Below are 24644 nucleotides of genomic sequence, written 5' to 3'. Positions count from 1 at the left end.
GGAGCCCAGTTTAAATGGAGACTGGGAGCAGGGGCTGGGTGCTTCTGGGGAGGTGGCATGTAATCCAAGGCTTGACACAAGTTGGCCAGGCAAAGGGTGTGGGGAGAACACTCTAGGCAGAAGAGACAGTAGGAAGGGCCCGTGGGGGGTGAGCTGGCTGCACATCCCAGGAGCTGAAGAGGCCCGTGTGTGTGACAGGTGAGAGAGGAGAGCGAGGGAGCCCCTGCTGAGCCCTGGGAGGCCCAGTAAGGATTTGGGCCTTTATCGTAAATGCACCAGGAAGCCACCGAAGGGTGTTAGGCCTCTTTATGGCGGTACTGACTTGATAAGGAACTTGGCTGTTGTAGATTGTCCCCGGCCGTCTCTCAGACACGGCTGCGGTCAGCCTCGAGCCCCCTGCCCTGCCACTCTGGTTGCCACCATCCCTCACCAGGCTGTCTTCTGCATCAGTCCACACCTGGCAACTTTGTGCATTTGCCCCAGCACCCGCCCCCAGGAGCAGGGAGCAGGAAAGATGGGACTGACACTGAGGCAGCTGCAGGAGCTGCCACCTGGGCCCAGGATGAGTGCCAGGCCTGGAAAGGGGCACCAAGGACCTGTCTGCTCCCTCCTCTCCGGGGAAAGACTGATTCACGAGGCACTGATGCTGCCAGCCCAGTGCCCGGCACAGAGCAGGCACTCAGGCAGTGATCCGCTGAAGGTAGCAATGCCCCAGATCCTCCATCTCCTCTTGCAAGTGGGGAAACTAAGGAAGGCTGGTAGAAAGGCAGGATCGGGTTGAACTAGGAGTCCGTGTCCCAGATGGATACGTCCTTGCTGCATAGCCTTGGGCAGGTCACTCCGTCTGTCCCAGGCCTCCATTTCCTTACCTGTGAAGTCAGGCGGGTAGGCGAGATCATCTCTGAGTCCCCTTTTAGCTCTCATACCTTGTCCTCACCCTCGGAAGCTCAAAGAGGGTCGATTTTTTTATCAGTGCCTCACAGCATGTCTGTGGCAGGGCCGGGAGCACAGGTGGCTCCAGGAGTAGACAGCATATTCTAACTCCAGCCGGCTGTTCTGATGTTCAAGTGGCAAATGGAGGGGGAGTGGGGGCTAGGATTTCCAGTGATCTGGTGCTAAGCTGCAGTGTACTTCTACTTACAAATCCCATTAGATAGACAGGAAAATTCATATTATGAACAGTTTGGGAACCGAAGAGGTCATTGGTGGGTCTACAAAGGAAACCTCTGCTGGCTCACCCCCGATGTCACTCCGGATGTGTTCAGCCCGGCGGTGGACGTGCTCGCTGTGAAACGCTCTCGTCCATTCATCATCGCGATCCCTAAGAGCATCTCTCTGGGGGACAAGTTCGTTAGCCAAGTTCACTGGCTACATACAGTGATGATGATAAAGCTCAGCTCTTTGAAAAATCGTGTTCCGCCTGTCTCCACCACGGAGCCGAGCGAGTAGGGCCTGTCTGTTGAAATAGTTCATCTTCCAGGGAAGGCCTCGGAGCCATTTCGTGCAGCAGAGGAACATGAGGAATCTGTCGTTTCACTGACCCACCTGTGAAGGCGGGTGGTAGGGCTTGTGCTTCTTTGCCATCCCCAAATCCTTGCTCATAGTAGGGCCACATGTGACAGAAAAAGGAAGAGGATATGACCCCTTGGCAGGTAGTGGTGCTGTTTCCAGGAATAAGAATGCGGGGGGACTGTGGCTGTTGGGGGAGCCTGAGGAAGATTTGTTCCCACTGGGACCTGTGAGTGTCCAGGGTCTGTGGTCCCCCGGTGGTCATGCTTATTAGGCAGTGGGATCAGTGTCTGGAGCCCAGGAAAGCTCTCAGGGCCAGAGGTGTGGACTGGAAGGTTAAGAGCTGACCAACATGTGGGCAGAAGGACCATTCAGAGGGAGAAGAGAGCAGATCCCATTGCCACACACCCAGAGGGTGTCCGGCGTTGTTCTTTCATGCCAGAATCCCATGTGGCAAAAGTCAGGCCATTAGTCAGGGCGAGGAATCCTTGGTCCCTGACGGGTTGATTGTGATGGGCTGTGGGGACTCTGGCCTGTTGTTGGATTTCTGGGGTCTCGCCTGTCTCTGGAGCCCAGTCTGAAGTCACCCATGTGCTTCTCTCTCTCTTCTCTCCTTCAGGTGTTTACAAAATATGGGAAGTGTTACATGTTTAACTCAGGCGAGGATGGCAAACCTCTGCTCACCACGGTCAAGGGGGGGACAGGCAACGGGCTGGAGATCATGCTGGACATTCAGCAAGATGAGTACCTGCCCATCTGGGGAGAGACAGGTGAGCTGGGCACATGGACCTGGGCCGTGGGGGATGGCGGAGGGGAGCAGGACTTTGAAAGACTGGTTTGCTTCAGGTGGGCTGTCTCGGCCCACCTATGAGGGACAGATCTCTGCCAAGGGGTTGGTGGCATGCCGGTGAGTGGTAGGGGTGCCCCTGGCATGGGCTGGGATGAGTATCTTTGGATTTCACCAGATGGGAGAGGGGTAGATGATGGGAGTGTTGGGAAGCTGGTAGGGTGAGAAGTGGTGTTGGGAGGGGGCATGGAGGAAGGTTTGAGTCAACAAGTGTGATTGGGAGGTGACTGGCTTGATTTCAGGAAGAGGAAGGGGTAGAGCAGCCCCTCCTCTCCCAGTCATGTTGGATTTCCCGACCCAGCCAGGAGGCCCAATGGGAAAAAAGCAGACTTCTTTCTCTGGAGGAAGGTGGAGGGGCTGTGCAGTGTTGGACATCCAAAGGTTAGGGACTCAGGGGCCCAGCACCACACCTGTGGGAACCCCTGGGGACCTGTGTGTATATAGGTTTCAAAGCTTTATTCATTTATTTTTTCAACAAATTCATTTACCATATATACTACCTTAGGCTTTGCACCAAAGTCAGGACATTAAGGTGAAAAAGAATGAGTCCTTGATCACAAACTGGAAGAGGAGACACACTATTGTAGTCCATTGTGACCCCAGTATTGCTGGTGCTGTGGCCTCCGCCTGGACGGGGGAGGTGGGAGGGGTGGGGGAGGAGAGGAAGGTTCAGGGAAAGCATCCTAGTGCATGCAGCATCTGAACAGTGTCTTGGGATTGTCCTGGGTTCTCATAAGAGGGTTGTAGACAGAGGAGAGGGCGATGTGAAGGCAGAAGCAGAAATGGAGTGATGCAGCCAGTAGCCCAGGGATGCTGGCCTCACCTGGAATTCCACCAGGTGGAAAAAGTAAAGAGGTGCCCAGGAGTGGGACTGTGGATGCAAGAGACCCAAATAAGACTGATGGTGTGTTCAGAGCATAACGGTTAGGGTGGGGAAGGGGCTCCCGGGATGGGCCTGAGGAGGGGCCACAGGGAAGGTGTAGGGGAGAGAAGCCTCCAGCAGGAGGAAGGCCTGGGCCCTCAGGTTGGAGCTGAGGAGTAGTGGGGAGCATGGAGGCCAAGCAGCCCAGGCCTCACTTCCCGAAGCCCCCAACCTGTGTCCCTGCAGCCAATCCTTCCCATTGTGAGGCTCGGCCCTCGCCATGCCCAGGCCTTCCCGGCTTCTGAGGCAGCAAAGGCTCCCGCCCCAGGGCTCACTGGCCGCAAGCTCTGAGGTCTCTCCCCACCACCATGCTCTCCCTTCCTCCCGGCATCCTCGCTTGAGCACCCTGCTGGAGCCGGCTCTCCAGAACATCCTGGAGGCCAGCCTGCATCTGAGAGCCGTGGGTCCTGGGAGCTGGATCCTGGTCCAGAGAGATACCCTGCCTTGTAAATACCAGAACATATTTGCTTATTGAATTTCCTGTGGAAAGGGAGAGAGATGAGGATATAAAAGTGAGTCCTGCTCCCAAGGTTGGTGACACGGCCAGGCCTAGCCCACCTCGGACACAGGAGACAGGCCCCGTCCTGCCCACCAGGCCGCATAGCCCCACAGATGATATCGTGGTTCTTTGGCATTCCTACCTCCTCTCAATCCCCGGAGAAAGGAGCCTACGTCCTCACAGGAGATATTGGGGTGGTGATAGAGAGGAAATTATTGGAAATGTGTCTATGGAGGGAGTGGCCACATAGGGCTTGGTGACCGAGGCAGGGTCGTGGGTCGGGAAAGTAGCATCAGAGAGACAGACCCGGGATCCACCGGCAGCTCTCCCGTTGCTCTCGATGTGGCCGAGGATGCGGGAATGAGCCTCAGTTGCCTCATCCATAAAGCAGAGATCAATAAAGCAAACAGAACCCTTGACAAGATGGCTGAAGGACCCAAGGCGAGCTCTCGGCCACGTGTGAACAGGAGAAGCGTGATCATGACGACCCGTAGCTGGGGGGACAGTCACATGGCCCCAGAGGCAGAGAGCATCGCCAGTGTCTCGCAGCTGTAACGGGGGGCCTAAGCCACCTCAACATCTGGGCGTCATCTGCCCAAAGCAGCCTCTGCTAATTCTCGCCTTGCCCCGTGGACAGCCTCATCTCTCTGCAATATAAGGAGGCAGTGGGGGAACCACCCCTCCGGGTGTAATACTGACATAGAAGGGGCCTTGGGCACCCATAGGTAGATTAGGAAAAGGCACCCTCATGGGGTTGACCCAGCCCAATGGGCTCATGCTTAGCGAATAGAGGGAGCGACTATGAAAATGATCAAAAGTGTCCTTTTCTCTGGGCTGACAGCATCCGGCACTAGGATGCCCGTTGGCCAAACCTCCTTGTGCAGGGCACCCTGGGAATATGCCCTTTTGAAGAAGGCAGGCTCGGTCACACGCGGGCCTAGCCAGGGTGCCCCCAGCGGGCCCTGTGGGACGGCAGGCCTTCGGGATAGTACATGCTCCGAGAATGAAAAAGCCCCGGGAAACTCTGGTCAGACAAGGTAAACACGGGTATGCGCTGCAGGAAGGCTTTCACACGCTCCCATGACGTCTCCAGTATAGCAGGATTGCACGCCACACTTATTTCCCAGATGCCTTTGAGCGAAAACCTCTGTTCTCGTGGAGGAGCTCACAAAATAGAAAAAGGACCGAACAGCTGTCCTAGACTGTGGACATGTGGCTTTCATGGCCAGCCTTTCCTAAAGGAAATTAAACCGAAGGCAGGTGGGAGGTTGTTAAAAGTGAAACTCTGTGTGGATGCCTCGATGCCTTGGAGAAACTTCAAAGACCCTTCGGCAGTGGGTTGTCTAGGATGCGCATGAGAGAAACCAGATTCAAAGGAGTTTAGGCATAAAAGGAATTGTGTTGCCCCAGAATCCAAGGCAAACTTCAACAACCAAACAGCGGGAGGGCAAGGAGGCAAATTCTGAAACAACTGGAACGGAAGGCTCAGGCCCCCTCCCGTCTCTCCCTCCTCTCTGGCCTCTCCTCTCCCTGAATCCCTTCATTTCTCTGTCACCAGAGACAGGCTTTTTTCACACATTTTACACACCCTACCACCAGCAAGAGACTGTTCTGAGTCTCTCTCTGATCCCCTATTAAAAAACAAACAAACAGGGGAGGAAATCATTGGCCCAGCTCAGTCTGATGCCTGCCCCTGGACCAATCAGTGACCAGGCAGTGAGTTCATAGAAGGACATGGGGGCCCTAAGGAAGCTGGGGAGATGGTAGCTAGAAGGAGTTTCCAAGAGATTGTCTCATGAATGGCCGTGCTGGGGGAGGTAGGAATTGGGCTGAGGGTGAGGGTGAGGGTGGGTTACACCTGAGGCAACTAGAATCAGTGTACAGGGAGCTCTATTTTTTTAATAGACTTCTTTTTTTTCTTTGTTTAATTAATTTTTAGAGAGAAAGAAACATTGATTTGTAGTTTTACTAATTTATGCATTCATTGGTTGGTTCTTGTATGTGTTCCCGACCAGGGATTGAACCCGAAACCTTGGTGTATCTTCCCGGTGCTCTAACCAATTGAGTTACCTGCCCAGGTCCTGTACAGGGAGCTCTATTTTTTTAATAGACTTCTTTTTTTTCTTTGTTTAATTAATTTTTAGAGAGAAAGAAACATTGATTTGTAGTTTTACTAATTTATGCATTCATTGGTTGGTTCTTGTATGTGTTCCCGACCAGGGATTGAACCCGAAACCTTGGTGTATCTTCCCGGTGCTCTAACCAATTGAGTTACCTGCCCAGGTCCTGTACAGGGAGCTCTTTAGTGAACTCAATTTCTGGATAGATAGACTCCAATAGGGCCCCTCCCTTTCTCATCTCCCTCTATCCTTCATTCACTCCTTGGAAAAATATATTTTTATCAAATATTATCTCCTTGTTTTCTCCAAATCCTAGTATTGTAGAAAAATTTGCTATTATATGTTTGAACAAAGGTGTGACTTTTGAGAGTCTATGTGCTCTAGTAGAAGTATATATCCGCCCCCTTATTATTCTCCTCTGCCTCATCACCTCCTATTTCGTCCCCTTGTTCACTTGGGTCTAGCCACACTGGCTTCCCTGTGGCTTCTGGGACATTCCAGGAACGCTGTCACTGTAAGACATCTGCATTCTCCATTCCTTCCACCTAGAATTCTCTTTGCTCAGACCCACGTGGCTAATTGCCTCATCTCCATCAAGTCTTTGCTCCATGAGGCCTACCTTGACCGCCTTATTTAAAATTGCACTCCACCCCACTCCTCACCTCTCTTCATCTGTTCTATGGCATGTGTCACCTTCAAGTATACCATACGATTTACTTATTTTCTCTTATCTCTCCCCTTTTACTAAAACACATGCTCTAGAAGTTAGATATCTTGGATGTCTGGCTCTCTTACATACACCAAGTTAATAAATACATATTTTGTTGAGAGAGAAAAAGATTTCTGTGCACACTGATGGGGCCAGGATGAGGGAGACACTAACTTTAATGAGGAGCTACTGTGTGCCGTGAATATTCTGCCCCATGAATCCTCCCAATTACCCTGCTGTCAAGGGTTACAATCCCTTGAAAGACAGAGAAACTGGAGCCCAGAGACGTTGCATAAGCTTCCTAAGAACACACACCTCGTTAAGTAGTGGAACCAAGCGGAAAATCCACTAGGGAACCCAAAGGCAATTCTCCTCTCACTACATTCCTTTCATGTTCAAAATGTGATTGCGAAGGCACTCCCGTGAAAGCAGCTCAGGGGAAGAAAAGGTTCAGTGACACCTCTGAAGAGAGAATGGCCTGTAATGATAGGCCTGTTGATGTTCTTTTCTTATTTTGTTCTGTGTTTTGTTTTTGCTTTTTGCAATAGCAGAATCCTTGTGTTGAACAAACGCTTTAGCACAGCCTCAATGTATAAAACAGAAGAAGGCAGAGCCACTCCAGTTCATTGGAGGTGGGAGCCCAGTTTGACTTCTCTTATGTTCGCTGTGTTCTCCTTGTTCACTGTGGTGGCTGTGGACATTCCCTGAGGAAAAGCCCAGGCTCCAAGGATCCCAGTGTGAAAGCCATTGGGTAGACGGAAGTTATTGGGATGCGAGCGGAGTTGGTTGGTTCTGTGGCTGTGTACCTCACGGAGACCACCTCGCAGCATCTTTCCCCTTCTCCCCGGATGGTGAAGGGAGCCCATGATGGGTCTGCTGAGCTGCAGAGCCTCGGGGAGGTTGAGGGTCTAGACTTCTGGTTGAACGTGGTGGGTTGGACATCGGTGTTCATGGACGCTCCCTCCCCCAACCCACCTAAATGGCAATGAAGCATTCATTTTTTAAGGGCAAAGTGGATGGGAGAGGAGATAACAGTAGATGTCAGCAAATGTGTAGAAGGTGGAAAGCAGATGGTATCTGGCTCACAGAGCAGGCGAGGCTGACGATAACAGTCGGCACTGGGAAACCAGCTAAAGCCAATCAATTCTCAGCACAGAAGCTCAAGCAGGGATCAGGGGTTGGAGGCATCAGATTCTCCCAAAGATAGGGATGAGAGTTGGAGTTAAAATGGGGAGGATTAATTTAAAATCCGTAAGAGAAGCTGTTAAGTCCTCCAGATAGCCTCCCATGGCCCAAAGCAGCTGGACAAATCTCTCTCTACCTGGAGCTGAAAATAAGATTGAAACAGACAGACTCTGGGTTTGGGAAAACCGGGCCAAGCTGAGGGCATGAGTGAGGTGCCGTACAGAAAACAGGGAGATGAGCTGAAGTTCGGCTTACTGAGTAGTGAGACCTCCAGCCAGGCTAATGTACCCTCACCCCCAAATGGGATTCTGGGGGAGTCTCCTCCCGGAGACACTAACACGCTCAAGAGAAATGACCCCCACAGAATGGCCGTCAGGAATCTCCAAACAAAACGGCCTGGTTAGCTCACTCCAGAGTGTGGTCCCTTGGTAAGCCCTCCCACGCATAGGGAATGGCTGCCGCTTTGAGAACCTCTTCACTATGGACAGCCCAAAAGCCAGACATTCGAGGGGAAGGAACTAAAACAAACCACTTAAGAAAGAAACTTTGAGGAAATAGAGATAATAGTTAATGGCACAAGCTGTAGAGCCAGACTAGAGCCTGGGTTCAAACCCCAGCTATACAATTTACCAGCTGTGTAACCTTGGGCAAGTTAATTAACATCTCTGGGCTTCATTTCCATCACCTGTAAAATGGCAATAACGTTATTATCTGCACTGTAATGTTGTGAGGAAGGTTGAAATGAGTTAATATTTGTGAAGTTCTAAGAACAGTGTCTTCATAATAGTAGGCACTGTGTGTTTGGTAAATGAAAAACATAAATGCAGGGAACAGAAAGAACATCAAACTGTTTTAATTAAAATTCTCAAGAGTTAAGAGATGGTGCTGCATCCATAAACATGAGCTATTAAAATAGGATGCTATGAAAAAGTAACATTCAAAAAAGAAGTTTTAAAAACTTGAAATTAAAAATATGATTGCGAACATTTTTTTTCAAACTCACAGAAGGATTAAAATTGAGGAAACCTCCTGAAAAGTAAGACAAACAGATGGAAAATGGGAGGAGAAAAAATATGAAAATGAGAGGGTAAATCCAGGAAGTCCAACATCCTACTATTGAGAGTTCTAGAATAACAAAACTGAGAGATGGAGAAGAGGATGTTGCCAAAGAAATAACATAAGAAAAATTCCCAGCTGAAGTACGTGATTTTCCATATCAAAAGAATTCACCTGTCTGCAGTAAGTGGCGAAACAAGTCCTGTCTACAATAAGTAGCAAAACAATCAGACTAAGACGCATCCTTGAAAAATTCAGGCTAACAGAGATAAGCAGAAACCCTTAAAAGTTTCTGGAAAGAAAAAAAACATGTCACGTACCTAGGATCTAGAATCGGAATAGCCTGGCATTCCCCAACAGAACTTAAGCCAAACGACAACAGCTTAGTACTTTCAAATTGGAGGTAGGGGAAAGGGAAAAGGACTTGTTTTTCTAGGATAGAATTACTTTTTATTTAAGTATAGTTGGGGATATATTGTATTAGTTATATTAGTTTCAGGTGTGCAATATAGTGAGTCAGCATTTTTATACCTTATAATGTGGTCTCTCCTCCCCCATTCTAGTAAACCATCTGTCACCATGGAAACTTACCACCACAGTATTACTGACTGTATGCCCCTTCATCTTTTTCCCCCATTCCTCCACCCTCCTCCCTTCTGATAACCATTCCTTTGCTCTGTTTCTATGAGTCTGTTTTTGTTTTGGTTTGTTTGTTCATTTGTTTTTTCTTCGTATAGTCCACATATAAATGTCCTTCCCTGTTTGACTTATTTCACTTAGCATAATATCCTCTAAATTCATCCATGTTGTCAAAAAATGGCAAGGTTTCATTCCTTTTTATTACTGCGTAATATTTCACTGTGTATATATACCACATCTTTTTTATCCATTCATCTACCAATGGACACCCAGGTTGCTTTCATATCTTGGCTTTTGTAAATAATGCTGCAATGAACATGGGGGTGCATACATCTTTTCCAATTAGTGTTTTCGTTTTCTTCAGATTAATATCCAGAATTGGAATTGCTGGGTCATATGGTAGATCAATCTTTAGTTTTTGAGTAATTTCCATACTGTTTCCCATCGTTGCTGCACCAACTTGTAGTCCCACCACCAGTGCACAAGGGTTCCCTCTTCTCCACACCCTCGCCAGCACATGTTACCAGCTGACTTTTTTATAATAACCATTCTGACTGGTGTGAGGTTGTATCTCATTTGCATTTCCCGGATGAGCTAACATAGAATTCTGTATCCAGCAAGCTACAAATGAAGTGTGAAGGTAGAATTTGGTTTCAAATATATTCCAATATTCAAACATATTTAAATATATTCCCAAATATAGTTTTTGATGAGAACATTTAAGTTCTGCTCTCTTAGCAAATTTCAAATACACAATACAGTGTTAGCAACTACAGACACGTGTTTCACATTAGATCCTCTGATCTTATTCACTTTCTCACTGAAAGTTTGCACCTTGTACCAGCCTCTCCCAACTTCCTTCTCTCTCCCTATTTCTCCCCAGCCCCTGGCAACCATTTTTCTATGCTCTGTTTCTGAGTTTGACTTTTTCTTTGTCATTTCTGTGACGCGATACCTCGCAAGCCAAACAAAGAGAAAGAAACAATAAAAACAAAATAGTTACACAAGAAAGGACGAAGCAGTAGAACCTACCACCGAGCTGGGGGGGATGGTCACAGTCATAATCATGTAAGAGCTGGACACCAACTTAAACGAAATATCATAAAACAATGTACAGGAAGGTAAAAGGGACGTAAATATGGCGGGACACTTCAGGTAAGAAGCCTACACCCTCATATCCACGGTAGGACTTCAATAGAGAATATATAAACATTTTAGAAACCAGGAAATAACTGTCAAGCGGTTGATGTCCATGAACCTCTGAAAGGAAATACCAGAAGGAACAGCTGCCTCTGAGGAGTGGGACTCAGGGCGTGGGGAGAGCTGGAGCAGGGCACTGCTCTTGGTGATTGGCAGTCTCGCGGCCCATTTGGCTTGTAAAATTATGCACATGTATTGCTTTGGTAAAAATTAAATTTAAAATAATCATGAATTTTCCACAAAGCTTGAAGGCCTGAGCAACTATCAAGGGTAGCCCCTTCCCTTTTCCCCATCACAGCAAGAGCAGATGCAGATGGTTGCTATGGTTTCTCCAACAACTGCTCCCCAGGGAAAACTCTGGTCTTGACGCCTGGTGCTGAGGGCCTCCTTAGAAGTACAGTTGCAGGCTGTGACCTGAACTTGGAGAGTCCTGAGCACAAGGCCATGCAGCAGAGCAGCCTCTGTGCTGGATGGTGGGTCTCTACAGGTGCCTGGATAGATGATGCTGTAAGTCAGAACCCGCACTGGGGTCCGCAGCCATTGCACAGCCAGAAGAAACCTGACTTGCATCATTTCCAGAAGACCTACTAAGTGCTAGGCAGAAAATATATGTACTCCAGTTAAAACTCCCAACCAGGCCTTAGCTGATTTGGCTCAGTGGATAGAGCATCAGCCTGCAGACTAAAGTGTCCCGGGTTCGATTCCAGTCAAGGGCACATACCGTTTGCCGCTTGATTCCTGGCCTTGGTCAGGGAGCATCCCGGAGGCAACCAATCCATTTGTCTCTCTACAGTGATGTTTCTCTCTGTCTCTCCCCCTCCCTTCTACTCTCTCTAAAAATCGGTGGAAAAATATCCTCGGGTGAGGATTAACAAAAAATAAAATAAAAATAAATAAAAAATAAAACTCCCAGCCAGGCAGGTGAAGGGCTGAGGGGAACATCTCAGAGATGGGTGAAACAGACCCACCTCAGCATTCGTGTCTGCCTAGCCAGTAAGTCACCAAGAGCACCTACTGTGTGCCAGGCACACAGGGATACAGATAAAAAGGCCCAGGCCAGGCTTTCAAATTGTTCACCATCTAGGGACCATGTTGAGGCTCCATTTATGTAGCAGATGGATGTTCATTGATCCAGTAGCCCTCATGTAAAGTGCCTAAGGAGTGCCAGGCATTCGCAGTCTGGTCAGGGGACATGTGAACAATTAAATGTCACTAAGTGCTAGGACAGACAGAGGATAGATGGAGCACAAAGGAGGGGACAGTAGGTTCTGGAAGGGAGGAAAGGGTATCTCGGGGAGGCTTTAGAGGGGAGATGACCTTTGCTCTTAGTCTCAGGCCTGTTTCCCAGGTGGCTAGGCAGTGGTGGGAATTAGGCCATGGCAGGTAAGATGCCAGGGAGAGGGAGGGGCGTCAGAAATGAAGGCCAAGAACATCCCAGGGCATCCTGCAGTAGCTGGATCTCAGGATGGGCCCCAGGGCTGCCAAGGTGGGCAGAGGCCAGATCCCCATGGCCCTAGTGGGTTCTGCTAACACACAGATGTTCTCCTGTGAGTCCTTCTACCCGGAGTGTGGTCCTCCAACCAGCAGCATCATTGTCCCCTGGGAGCTTGTCAGAAATGTAGGCTCTCAGGCCCCACCCAGAATCTGCACTGTAAGCAGTGGTCTCCAGGTGGCTCACATTCTGGCATGGGAAGCTCTAAGCTGAACCACTGTTTCCACCCCTTGGAAATACAAGGACTTTTTATTTATTTATTTAATATATTTTATTGGTTTTTTTATAGAGAGGAAGGGAGAGAGATAGTCAGAAACATCGATCAGCCGCCTCCTGCACATCCCCCACTGGGGATGTGCCCGCAACCCAGGTACATGCCCTGACCGGAATCGAACCTGGGATCTTTTAGTCCGCAGGCCGACGCTCTATCCACTAAGCCAAACCGGTTTCAGCTACAAGGACTTTTTAACATCTGGATATTTCTCCCACGTCACCTCCACACGAACACTGCCATGCTTCTCTATATTCATTGACTGAGAAAATAGTAACAAGAAGTCGCTATGAGTTCGGTAATGCTTTGAATGGTTTTGAATTCTATAATCACATCGCAATCTATCTACACGATCTGTTCGGCCATCTGGTTATTTATACCTTATTCCCGCCACCTGTGTGTGTGTGAACAGGATTTTTATGAATAGAATCTTAATCATCCACCAACTTCCCCTATAATTTCAGAGACAGGGCTCTCCCTGGCGGCTTTTCAAGGGTGGTGTCTCCTGCATGCCAGTCGTCCACCGGGACGTATCAGCCTTCTTCACAAGTAATTTATAATCTCTGAGCCTGAATGCACCAGGAAAACTCATTTAAAGAATCCTTGGAATAAATCTTTCTGTAATGAGAGCAGACCCAACTCCACCCGGGTTGCCTTCACTAATGTATGTTTTATAAATAGTCTATTTAAGAGGCGTGTGTTACGTGTAGCCACTCTTCTCTAAGTCCTGACATCAACTGTCCCCTTCCCCAACACGAGTACATCACTCTGCAGTATATAAGGCGCTTCGCCTGCATTCTATCTTCTGGTCCTTACACATACACTCTTAGGACATAGACAGAGCAGTTCTTCATTTAACAGAGTAGCCCATTTAACAGATGTGGTAAGCAAGCCTCTGGACGCTGAATGACTCTCCCACGACCCCATGGCTATCATTGGAAGTATTGGAACTCGGGCTTCCATCCATAGCTTCTGATATGGCTCTTGGCTCTTTCCACCAAGAGCTAGTGTTGCTTAAAAGTTAAAACAGAGCCTGGCCCCCGTGGTTGGGCATCAACCTCTGAACCAGGAGGTCACAGTTCAATTCCCAGTCAGGACACAGGCCCGGGTTTCGGGCTCGATCCCCAGTAGGGGGCCTGCAGGAGACAGCCAATCAATGATCCTCTCTCATCATTGATGTTAATATCTCTCTCTCTCTCTCCCTTCCTCTCTGAAATCAATTTAAAAATATTTTTTAAAAAATTAAAACAAAACAAAAAGGGTTGCCTTGGGCAGCACTTTGTATAACGGAGGGTAGCATGTTTTTGCTGCAGCGTGTCCTCGGGCCTTTAAAATGCCAGTGTGCTTTGAGGCTCTGCAGGAGGGACTGGGGTTTGCAGCCCTCACCCAACCTCCGTAGCCATTTGATAACACCTGGATCAGGAGCTGTTGGTGGGAACACTCAGCTACACCGAGCTGCTGCCCGGAACAGACAAAATTGCATCCCATCCAGCATGGGAACACGATGTTGATTTTAATTTCTTCCAGAAGCTCCCCTGGCGTCTAAATGGCACCTGCGGGCAATCAGGCATGAGCACGCCCATCCCTGTCCCGGTTCCGGGTGTTCTTAGCTGGGCCTGTCTGGCAGGGAAGTCGGGACAGGGAGGGCAGGACACACATCGCCCAGTTTGAGCCGGGCAGCGATGTGTGGATTCTTTGGTGGCCTTTAGAAAATTCAGCCTCTTCGGAATTGATGTGAGTGCTGAACAGCTTGTCTTTTGTTCAGAAATCTCTTTTTCGGGAAATTCAAATGAGAGGCAGTGAGGTTCGGAGACTGGTGCATGACCCCCAGCTCACAGAATTTTAGAGCTGAAAACAGAGAGATAGCACACTTTCATTTTAGCAAAGAGGACACTAAGGCTCAGAGAGGCAGTATAATGTGTTCGAAGTCACACAGCTGTTCCGCAGTGGGCTGTGGACCAAACCCAGGGCTGTGCTCTCAGAGCCCGTATTTCCTTGGTCCTCCTCCCAGGCCCCACCTTAGCCCACTTGGGTTTCTCTGTAAGAGCCCAGAGAGCATGAGGGACCAAGACGGGCTCCTGGTTGACCACCCGAGCAGCGTGTGGCAGACCCTTCCCATAAGGACTGTCACAGGCTACGGCTGGGGCCTCGGTCCCTGTCACTGTCGCTGCCACATGCTCAGTGAGCAGTGCCCTGAACTCGGGGATGAGAGAGCACAGGCTGCTAAGCCCAATATAAATTCAACTACTCCCCCCGCCTTCCGTCCCTGTCCAGCTTGGGGCCTTATTGGTTTGTCGCCGGGACCACTGCCTCTTCTAGCCAACTTGCAAAGGGCAAGGAGGGTCAGGGGTCAAGGGACCTGGCTCCTGGGCTCTGCTCAGCCCCCACTTGTCATGTGGCCAGTGGCCACTGTCTTCTCTGTGAGCCTCAGTGTTCTCACCTGAAAGATGAGAGGTTAGTTGAATTGAAAAAGTGTCCAGGGCTCTCCTAGCTCCAAAATTCCATGCATCCATGAATCATAGACCCCAGGCCTGGACCTGCCCTCTATTTTCCTCTCTCTCTCTCTTTCTCTCTCTCTCTCTCTCTCTCTCATACACACACACACACACACACACACACACACTCCGGTCTCCTACCTGGGCCACCAGTGACTAAACCCAACCAGAGCAGAGGGTGAGGAAGCCCATCAGTACAGACTCTGCCAGGGCGGCTTCCAGGGAGAGCACAGTGGAGAGGACTGGCCAGGGGACGGACAAACGGAAGCGATCCTGCACAGACGACGCCCACCACCACACGGCCGGCCTCCCTCCACACCTTCTCCTACCAAGCTGGCCAGCCCAGCCACTGTCACAAAGCCAGCCTCATCCAGCATAAAACTGCTCTGTAGCAGGCACCACCCTGCCTCCGCCTAGAAAATTTCTCCAGATTTTCCGAGCAGCTTCCCTTCCCACTTCTCCCCAGTGTTTATTTCCTCGGTGTGTTTCCTGTAATTTGCAAAGATGAAAGATTTAAGCTTCTTTTATTGCGATGTACTTTCCCTGCCCTATTATGCATTCTGCCCATCGGGCCCCATCTCCCCCCGCAGAGCCCTCGCCTCTCTGCACGAGCAGAAAACACGCAGGTAGACCTTGCCTCCTGCCACCGTGGCCGCGCTCCTGAGAAATGAAAGAGAGGCCCAGCCTCTGCAGGTTGATCAAGCTCCACCGCCCTCCTCCTGATTCAACATCATCTTTCATGTTAAGCTGTCTGGGTGTCAGCCTGGTCCCAATTAACCAGGGCTCCCAACACTGTGTGTGTGGTAACTTTCCCGTTGTCTGTGCTCTCGCTCGCCCCCTGGGGCTTTGACTCCTGGTATTCCTGACGTGTAAACAAATCCTTCACCGCACCGGGCCAGCTCCGTGTTGAATCATTTAGTGGTGAGAGGAATGTGAGAACGTGAATACTTCGGTCCAGCACCAATCGGGTTATTGCAGGGCTGGCTTCCTGGATGTGCAACCCATATAGTCGCAGGTCCCCGTGCTCAGAGGCTTTCATGTTCTGCTACGGCTGTCTGAACACATGATGTTTTAGTGATGTTTTAGGAAGGGGCCCCGCATTCTCATTTGGCATGGGGACCCAAAAGTTGTCTGGGTAGTCCCGGCTACTGCTACTGCTGTCGCCGCGGTTGTTGTTTGGTGAGCAGTCCACCTGCATCACAGCAGGTGAGACCTCCCAAGGCCGAGACACGGAAGGGAGCCTGTTGCTGGGCAGCTTGTGGTGTGGTGTTTCCCAGTGTTCAGTCAGACCCTGAGCAGACTTGTAGCTGATCCAAGGGTAGAAAACAGTAGACTCAACCGAGCACACCCCTCATTCATTTGCTGCATTCAACCATTACTGAGCTCTGCTCTGTTCCAGGCGCTGGGCTGGAAGGAGTATGACAGTGAAGGCCTGTTGGCCTTTCTCCAGCCCTCACTCAGAACCCAGAGCCGTGAAGCAGGGCACCTGCTGGCATGAAATAAACCACGCCACAGAGGGTAGAAAGAGTGGTAGATTGTAAGTCAGGTGACCTGGCTTCTAGCCCTGCCCTGCTCTTGGCTCACTGTGTAACTTTGGGTGAGTCAGTTGCCCTCTCTGGATTAGATCACTGCTTGCCCAAATGTGTTTGGCCTCAAACACACCATAGCAGAATTTCCAGAAATGCGGATTTCTGGGGTTCAAACAATATAAATGTATTGTCTGACAGTTCCGGAAGCCAGAGTTCAGAAGGGGTTTCTCTAGGCTAGCATCTAGGTGTTGGCAGGGCTGCGTTCCTTCTGGAGGCTCCAGGGAAAATCCCTTCCCTTTTCCAGCTTCTGGAAGCTGCCTACATCCCTTGGCTTGTGGCTCCTCCCTCCATCTTCAGTAGCATAGCATGTTCTCATTCTCTCTGACTCTGCTCCTCCTGCCTCCCTCTTACAAGGACCCTGTGACCACACTGGAACCCATGGAGAGTCCCGGATATTCTCCCACCTCAAGATCCCTAACTCATCGTTTCTGCACTGTCCCTGTGCCAGGGAAGGTAACCTATTGAGTGACAGTTTCCAGGAATAAGGAGGGGGTCAACTTTGAGGGCTTTTAGTCTGCCGGCCACATGGCCTCTCTAGTGTCCCTTTGAGCGTGTCAGTCTCAGGGCTCCACAGCACCTGTTGTTTCTGACCCACGGCTCTGTTCCATTTTGTTCTTCCAGAGGAAACGACGTTTGAAGCAGGAGTGAAAGTTCAGATCCACAGTCAGTCTGAGCCGCCTTTCATCCAAGAGCTGGGCTTTGGGGTGGCACCAGGGTTCCAGACTTTCGTGGCCACGCAGGAGCAGAGGGTAAGTTCCTGGGCTCCCTCAGTCAGGGGTTCTCCTCCTCTCAGGCCACCTGCAGAGGGGTGAGGAGGAAGAGAAATGGGATTCCCACTTCTGGAAGGTTCTGAATCCACCAGGAGGCTGGAGGACAGTTGGGGTTGGTAAAGGACTCCCCCTGAAAGTGGAGAAGGTGTCGGCCAAACTTCATGACCCAATTCTCAGGAACCACATGTCAGTTCCCAAAAGTGGGTGTGAAGGAAACCCAGCTTATTGTCTTCTTCACTGAGTTGGCTGGGTGTTTGTTTGTTTTTTTTATACCCAACCATTCTGGGTGGGGGGAATATTGGGAGAGGGGTGGGGGGAACAGTAGATGATCTGAGAAACTGCTAACCAGGATTTGGTATGTTGCATCACTTGTGTTAATATAATTCAAAATTGCCTACACAAAGGTGAAGGAATGGGGTGTCACTCTCGTAATAGAATTAAGTGGAAGGAAGCCTCTTGCCTGGGCTCCTGCCTGCTCTCTGGGTTTAGTGCCAGGGGCGGGCCCCTCGCAGCCAACCAGGACGGCTGCATCCACCCTGCATGTCAGCAGAGTGAGGACTGGCCCAGCCTCATGTCTGACATGGGTTTCACATCTTCGAAGGGAAATTCTCAATTCCATTTTAAGGGAAGTGTCTCGGGGAAGTTCACAAATTCTCAGTCGGGAAGCAGGACTGTGGAGAGTTGCAGGGACTCTTTCTTTCTCTTGTCCCTGGTGTGCCTGCAATAAACACGGGAGAGTGGAAGCCCTAAACCAGATCAGATGAGGCAGTTCGCCCTGGGAGGCCTGGGGCAAGGAGTGAGGGCAGTGAGTGGTGGGGACACCGCTGTTGTGAGTCAGAAAGGAAGAATCCAGGAGAACATGAAGGAGTGATCAGCAAAGAGGTGCACGTAGCACTTACAGGTTCAGCTTGTTTTTAAAATGTAACTCAAATGTTGTCTCTTAGGTAGTACTGACCAGAGTTCTTTAGCCATTTTATAAAACAGTATTCTGTCTTAGAAACTGGGTGTAAATTTGTAAGCGAGCTATAGTTCTGAATCTCTGGAGAGGAAATTGATGGTGTAGGATTCAGGTGTACTTAATGTCTGGGCAGTTGCTGAAGGCCAAGTCCAACCTCCATAGCATCACAGAGGGGTGGGCGGCAGCTTTGAGGCCAGAGCAGAGGAGGCTGGGAGTTGGCCCGGCCTTCTGGGCGCAGGGCCTAAGACAGGTGATGGGAGCAGAAATGGAGTGTATGAGGACGTGCGCGAGGTGGGGAGTGAGCTGAGTCCCTAGGAAACCTCCCCCTTAAGGACAAAGAAGGCGGGCATGAGCAAGACAGCTGGGAGCCACATTTAGAGCTGAGGATTTGAGTCAGAAAAATAGCCTTGGTGATGTAAAGTACAGCCTAGGGAATACAGTCAATGCTATTGTAATAACTGTGTGTGGTGCCAGGTGGGTACCAGACTTATTGGGGGTGATCGCTTCATAAGTTATATAAATGTCTAACCTCTGTGCTGTACACCTGAAACTAATATAATATTGGCTGTCAACAGTAATTGAAAGAATTTTTTAAAAGAGTGAGAGTCCTGGCCAGTGTGTTCAATGATTAGAACATGGCCCCATGCATCAGAGTGTTCGATTCCCAGTCAAGGGCATGTACCTGGGTTGCAGGTTCAATTTCTGGCCCCAGTTAGGGCCAGTGTGGGAGGCAACCAATCAATGTGTCTCTCTCACACCAATGTTTCTCTCTCTCCCCCCGACTCCTAATCTCTAAAAATCAATGTAAAAAAAAATATCCTTGAGCGAGGATTAACAACAACAAAAAAATTAAGAGTAAAAATGCAGACTAACAAGTCGAAAGCCCAAGAGATGAGCCGCGGTGTGACAGCCCGCCTCTGAGTACTGCCAAGCTGGACCCTTGTCAAAGTGCCCAGGGCAGACTTGAACCAGTAGCACACTCATTGCAACTAGAAAGAGGGTTCGGCATGAACTGAACTCAACTTCGATTTGTCCAGAGGTGACTATGGTAGTCAGGGAAGTGAAACATTACAGAGTGTGGAGGAGAGGTCGGTCCACTTGAAACACGCCTGAGTGTCCAGCTGGCGTGCATCCAAGTTAGGCCCCCACCCTCCCGTACACACGGGGAGACAGAGGCCCATCTTCAGGGTTGGCAGGAACAGATAGTCAATTCTTTGGGCAGCTTTGAGTTTTCTTGGGTGGGGACTCTGAGGGGTCAGGGGCCGGGCTCGGCCTCAGGATGTAGCTCTGAGCTGTCAGAGACCATGGTAGTGTTTGTTCGGGTCTTTGTAGGCCAACCTTGAGGCTAGAGTTTGGTCCAGGAGAGAATCTTGGTCAGTACCTCCTTCTGCGTGTTGTGTGAGCAAGCTCTCCTCCCCTCAAAGACCCAGGCGTGGCTTAGACAATGACTCACTGTGTGCATGATTCTTTGACTCTAAAGGTGAGTTTCTGCCTGTTTCCCAGGGTAAATCGGACTTTGTGGGCTGTTCACTGTAACTGCCACACCTGTTGTGAGTGACTTACCTGTGCTGACATCTGTGTCCACATTGCTATCAGCATGAGGGCAGGCGAGTAGCATGCTCTGAACCTACAGGGTCACTCTGCCTGGCCACTAGCAAAGGTCAAAGGTCAGAGAGAAGGAAGCTCTTTGCAGATAGCCATTTCTTTGGCCTGAGAGATGCACGTATCCCTCCCTCATCCCCACTTCCCCTGCACCAGTGACACTGAAGGCATTTCTATACAGGTCTTGTAATGTAGAAATCCACCCATGAAACCTATGTGTTTGTGTTGAACAATGTCACCCCAATCAATTCAATAAATTTAAAAATAATAAGTAAATAAATAAGTAGAAGGAAATGTCTGGGCTGGGTGGGAAGATGGAGCTGATGACTTCCACAAATCCTTCCATTGCTTCCCCTCCCTGGTCTGAAGCAGAGGGACTCCCCACAGTGGGTGGTAGCAGACACATTCCCAGCTTCAGAGGGCAAATTCGTTATTTGCTTTGAAGTATATTCGCAGAAAATATACCTCATTCAGATCCGTATCGCCATGGTAATTATAACTAATGCTAATATATTTCGTTAAACATTTTACAGTCTTCAAAGCATTTCCGCATCATCTCATCTGATCATTTCATTCATATTAATAGAGAAATACAAAAACACATCCCGGAGCTAAATCTGATAATCTGTTATGTTTACATGTATATGAAAGAGCGTATTCATAGGAAATAAGACTTGAAGGAAAGAAGCCAAAAGACCCACAATGGGGCGATGATGAATGATTTATTTTCTTTTCTGGGTTTTTCCTTGTGTTGTATAACGTGGCTTTGCTTGGTTTCTCATTCAGCAAATATTTGTTGAGCACCTATTATGCGTGAAGGGATGGGACACCACGGTGAACACAGCAGAGCCAGGGTCTGTCCTCATAGAGCCTTTGTAGTCGTGTTTTTTCTCATAAAGAAAAGACAGTAATTAAAAAATGGGAAGCCAAGTGTAATTTGGGGGTCGGCCCCCCTTTGTACATTTCCATCCTGCCATGAATACTGGCCTCGCCTACCCAGCTGACCTTGATGCTCAAACACTGTGTTTCATTGCTTCTAAGATGCCTGGTTTTTCATGTTGTAACGTTTCTGAAACCAGGGCTTGTTCCCCAATGAGCTGCATCTCCCAGGTCCCATTGGCAGTGCTTTTTATTTCTTGGTGGCACAGAAGACCATGGTGCATCCCACAGTCTATGGGGTCTCCATGGATCCCATTCCAGGATTCCCCTGCTTGAAGTCAAAGTTCAAGGGAGTCTGAAAGGAGATCAGGAGAGGCAACAAGACGGTGTGGAGCAGAAGGCTCTCCCCTGGAAAGTCGCTGTGAATCGTGCTAGGAAAACTGACTCCTGAGTGAGAGCCGTAGGAGGAACCAGTGACTTAAAGGAACCCTGCCATGAGCTTTATGCAAATGGAAAAGTCCTTCCACATGGGAAACTCATCCACCCGTGCAGAATTACACACGCACTCCTTTCAGTATGTTCTCATTTTCTTCTGTCATCCAGTCCAAATTGCCTTTTTAAACTCAGTGTTTGCCCTAACCCCAATTAAGCCAAGGTATGCCCCTGCCTTTGTGGGCAAGCTGAGAAATGTCCCCGTCCCTCCCCGACTAGCTCAGCCACTACAGCCCCTGCGAGACCCCAGGCCCAACTGCCCCGGAGACAGGCATTGGGATAGTGCGCTGGGAGCAGAAGCAGAACCCCGGAGATTGGACAAAAAGTTACTGCTAACGGAGCGCACGCTGCCTGCCCGCACTAAGCTGCGGACACTTGTCGTGCGTTATCTCATTTAGTCCCACAACCCCGAAAGGGGGATAGTGTTACCTCCACGGTCCAGGTGACAGAAACATAGTTAAGTAGCTTGCTTGAGGTCATATGGCCAGGGGAGAAGCAAGGCTCAGCTTTGAGCCAGGTCTGTCTGTGGGGAGAAAGCCAGACTACAACCCTGGGCCTCAGGTTTCCCATCCATAGAATGGGGGGACTGGGTTAAGTGACTTCAAAGGGCCTCCAGCATGAACAGCCTGGGAGCCCTGCCTGTGTCCCTCGAGCACACAGCTGTCACCTGGGAGTTTGGCGCCTGCTCCCTGCTCCTTGGGAGCTGGTGTAAATAGCAGCCCTAACAGTAGAAGAGAGGCTCTGGGCATGCTCCTTGTTGGTGCCCATTCTTCAGCCCCATACATAGTGGTCACATCGCTACTCTGCCTAAAACCCTTACACTCCCGGGTCTACCATAATTTCCAAAATGCCAGCCCTTTAGAATGGCTTCTGAGACCCTCTTCCACTGGCCCCATGCCCCCTTTAAGCCGCATTATCTGCCTCTGGTTGACCATCATGTACCCTACATTCCAGAACGGAGACCCATCCACCAAATACCCCACGACTTGGGTGTCTGCCTGGGTGCATTTGCACTCACTGTTCCTTCTGCCCAGAACCCCTTATTTGCCTTGTCTGCCTGGCAAAGGTCTCTTCCTATTTCCAAATACTGTTCAAAGAGCATGATCCCTAAGAAGACCTTCCCCTCCATCCAAGGAGCTCCGTACAACACTTTGTGCCTTCATTTATTCCTTCAGCAAATGCTCACTGAGCAACGACTGTGCAGGGAATATGAAGATGGGCAAGACCTGGCCCAGCCTTGGAGAGCGCACGGGCTGAAGTGGGCTTCTAAGAGACAAAACTCTCCTTAAAGGATTTGCTTTCCCTTACCCATCACTGCTCCTTACACCTGCCTCTTAGGAACTTGCTGCTTTAACCTCCCTCAGCGTTGTCTCACTAGAGACTGACAGCTCCCTGAGAGCAAGGCTTGTGTCTGTCAGATTGTACATCCCCAGTGCCTTGCTTATCTGTGAGCTCGGGAAATGTGCGTTGTTGAAACAATAAACGCACTCGAATGCTCCAATCTGCACTCTATGCTCAAAAAGCACTCAGATGCGGCACTGTAGTGCTCTCCCTGTCTCCACCACCCTCCCCTGCCAAAAGGCCCACTAGAATCTGCCCTGAGGGCCCTCCATCTCCCTGAGGCTGTTAAGCCTGCCTGTGATGGATGGTGATATCTGTATCCTTTCTGGCTGCGCGCTTAGAGACCCTAATCAAACCAAGAGCTTACGAAAGGAGTTGGGGCTAGAGATATAGTAGATCTGGAAGCCATCTGTGTACAGGAGAGCAGGTGGAGCAGACACGAAGGCCAGGACAGAACTCTGGAATGTGGGGAGAATTAGACGAGTAAGTGACTGTCTGGGCAAGTGCAAATCTGAGACCGTCACGTGGTGAGAGCACAATACAAACGGTCTTCGGTGTTGACATGACCAGTCAGACTCTGCCCCAAGTTTAAGAAGATTGCTAACACTGGACGGACTCCCAATTGTGATTTGATGTCAAAAGATTTATCATCTCTCACCAACCCCCTGTTCAAATACCCGGGTGGAGATTCTTGTTTTCTAAATGTTTTATCCATGTATTCATCAAATTTTTTTATCTTCACCTGAGGATATGTTGTTTATTGTTGTTTATTGATTTTAGAGAGAGAGGAAGGGGGTGAGGAAGGGAGGGAGGGAAGGGGAGAGAGAGGGGGAGAGAGAGAGAGAGAGAGAGAGAGAGAGAGAGAGAGAGAGAGAGAGAGAAACATTGATGTGAGAGAAATATTGATCTGTTGCTCCCATACACACCCTGACTGGGAATCGAACCTACAACCTAGGTATGTACCCTGACCAGGAATCAAACTTGAAACCATTTGGTGTATGGGATGAAGCTCCAACCAATTGAGTCACCCAGCCAGGGCTCATCAAATATTTAATCCATGCCTTGACCCTGCCTATGCTGCTTGGTAGGCCTGCGAATGAACCTGGAGATCCTGGTTGTTGGTTGGCCACCAGCTTCATCGTTCAGGACATTCTCTGGAACACATGGCCCTGGGTTTATATTTGAGGGTGTCAGACATACCTTGGGGGTTCAGGGTTGGAAATCACTACCCAGAGGTGTCTCATTCTCACCAAGAACCCTTTCCACTACCAGCTGGAACCTTTAGGATGAGAAGGATCACAGTTCCACAGCCTGGACTCCGGGTTGGTTCCTCACTGGAGCTGTATCCAAAGTTCCATGAGAACGCCCATCGTCTCACCACATCCTGCATCGAGCAGCTGCCCGCTGGCCTGATCAGGGCTGCAAATGAAGGCAGACACTAACACGCAGGTCCTGCTGGCCTCAGTGAGGTCATTGGCAGGATGTCGGAGCCCAGTTGGCCCCTGCAGAAGCCTACGCCTTTGCCTTTGACGTGGGTTAGACCAGATTTCCAACTCTGGAGGGAATTGCTCCATGGCTCACCACAAGAAACAGTATCCCCCACCTCCGACAAAAAGGCCCAGCTGCCTCTCCCCTGCCTTCTTTGGGCAGCTCCCCTCATGCTCCCCAACACATCTTCCTGAGTGCCTTTCCCAAGAGAGGCTCATTGTCAGTCTGGCACCCAACTACGTGATCCTTAATATCAGTGTCTCCATGGGCCCCCTTAGATATGGAGGTTTTCCCAGTTTTCAAGCCAGGGGAGAGAATTTGTCACACATGCCTTGAGCAACATTCAGACTGCCAAAGCAGGAGCCTCCTCCATACGGCAGCATCCAGCTCTGTTCCAGAAAGCAACACGAAGGCGTCGGAAGCCAGAATACCCCACTGTGTGGTCATTCACTCCATGATCAACAGAGGACATGGTTTCCCGTAAACAGGTGAAAATAGAAATCAATTAGGCATCTACTAGCTTAGCTGCTCCTCACTTGTTACCACTCAAAGTAGAACTATCTTCAGTTCGCCACATGTTT

General features: G+C 49.7%; 1 protein-coding gene across 1 annotated transcript in view; it reads left to right on the top strand.

The window, feature by feature from the left end:
* The window catches only part of ASIC2 (acid sensing ion channel subunit 2), an 815352-nt gene that overhangs the window by 742208 nt on the left and 48500 nt on the right, over nt 1-24644 (top strand). The window contains exons 2-3 of the mRNA XM_006764034.2: nt 2129-2279; nt 17155-17282. Of these exons, the coding sequence (XP_006764097.1) occupies nt 2129-2279; nt 17155-17282 (279 nt within the window). The remainder of the gene's footprint in view (nt 1-2128; nt 2280-17154; nt 17283-24644) is intronic.

This window comes from Myotis davidii, unplaced genomic scaffold, assembly GCF_000327345.1.
Source record: "Myotis davidii unplaced genomic scaffold, ASM32734v1 scaffold699, whole genome shotgun sequence".
NCBI lineage: Eukaryota > Metazoa > Chordata > Mammalia > Chiroptera > Vespertilionidae > Myotis > Myotis davidii.
The sequence above is the reverse complement of the archived record's forward strand: the minus strand, read 5'-3'. Positions and strand labels throughout refer to the sequence as shown.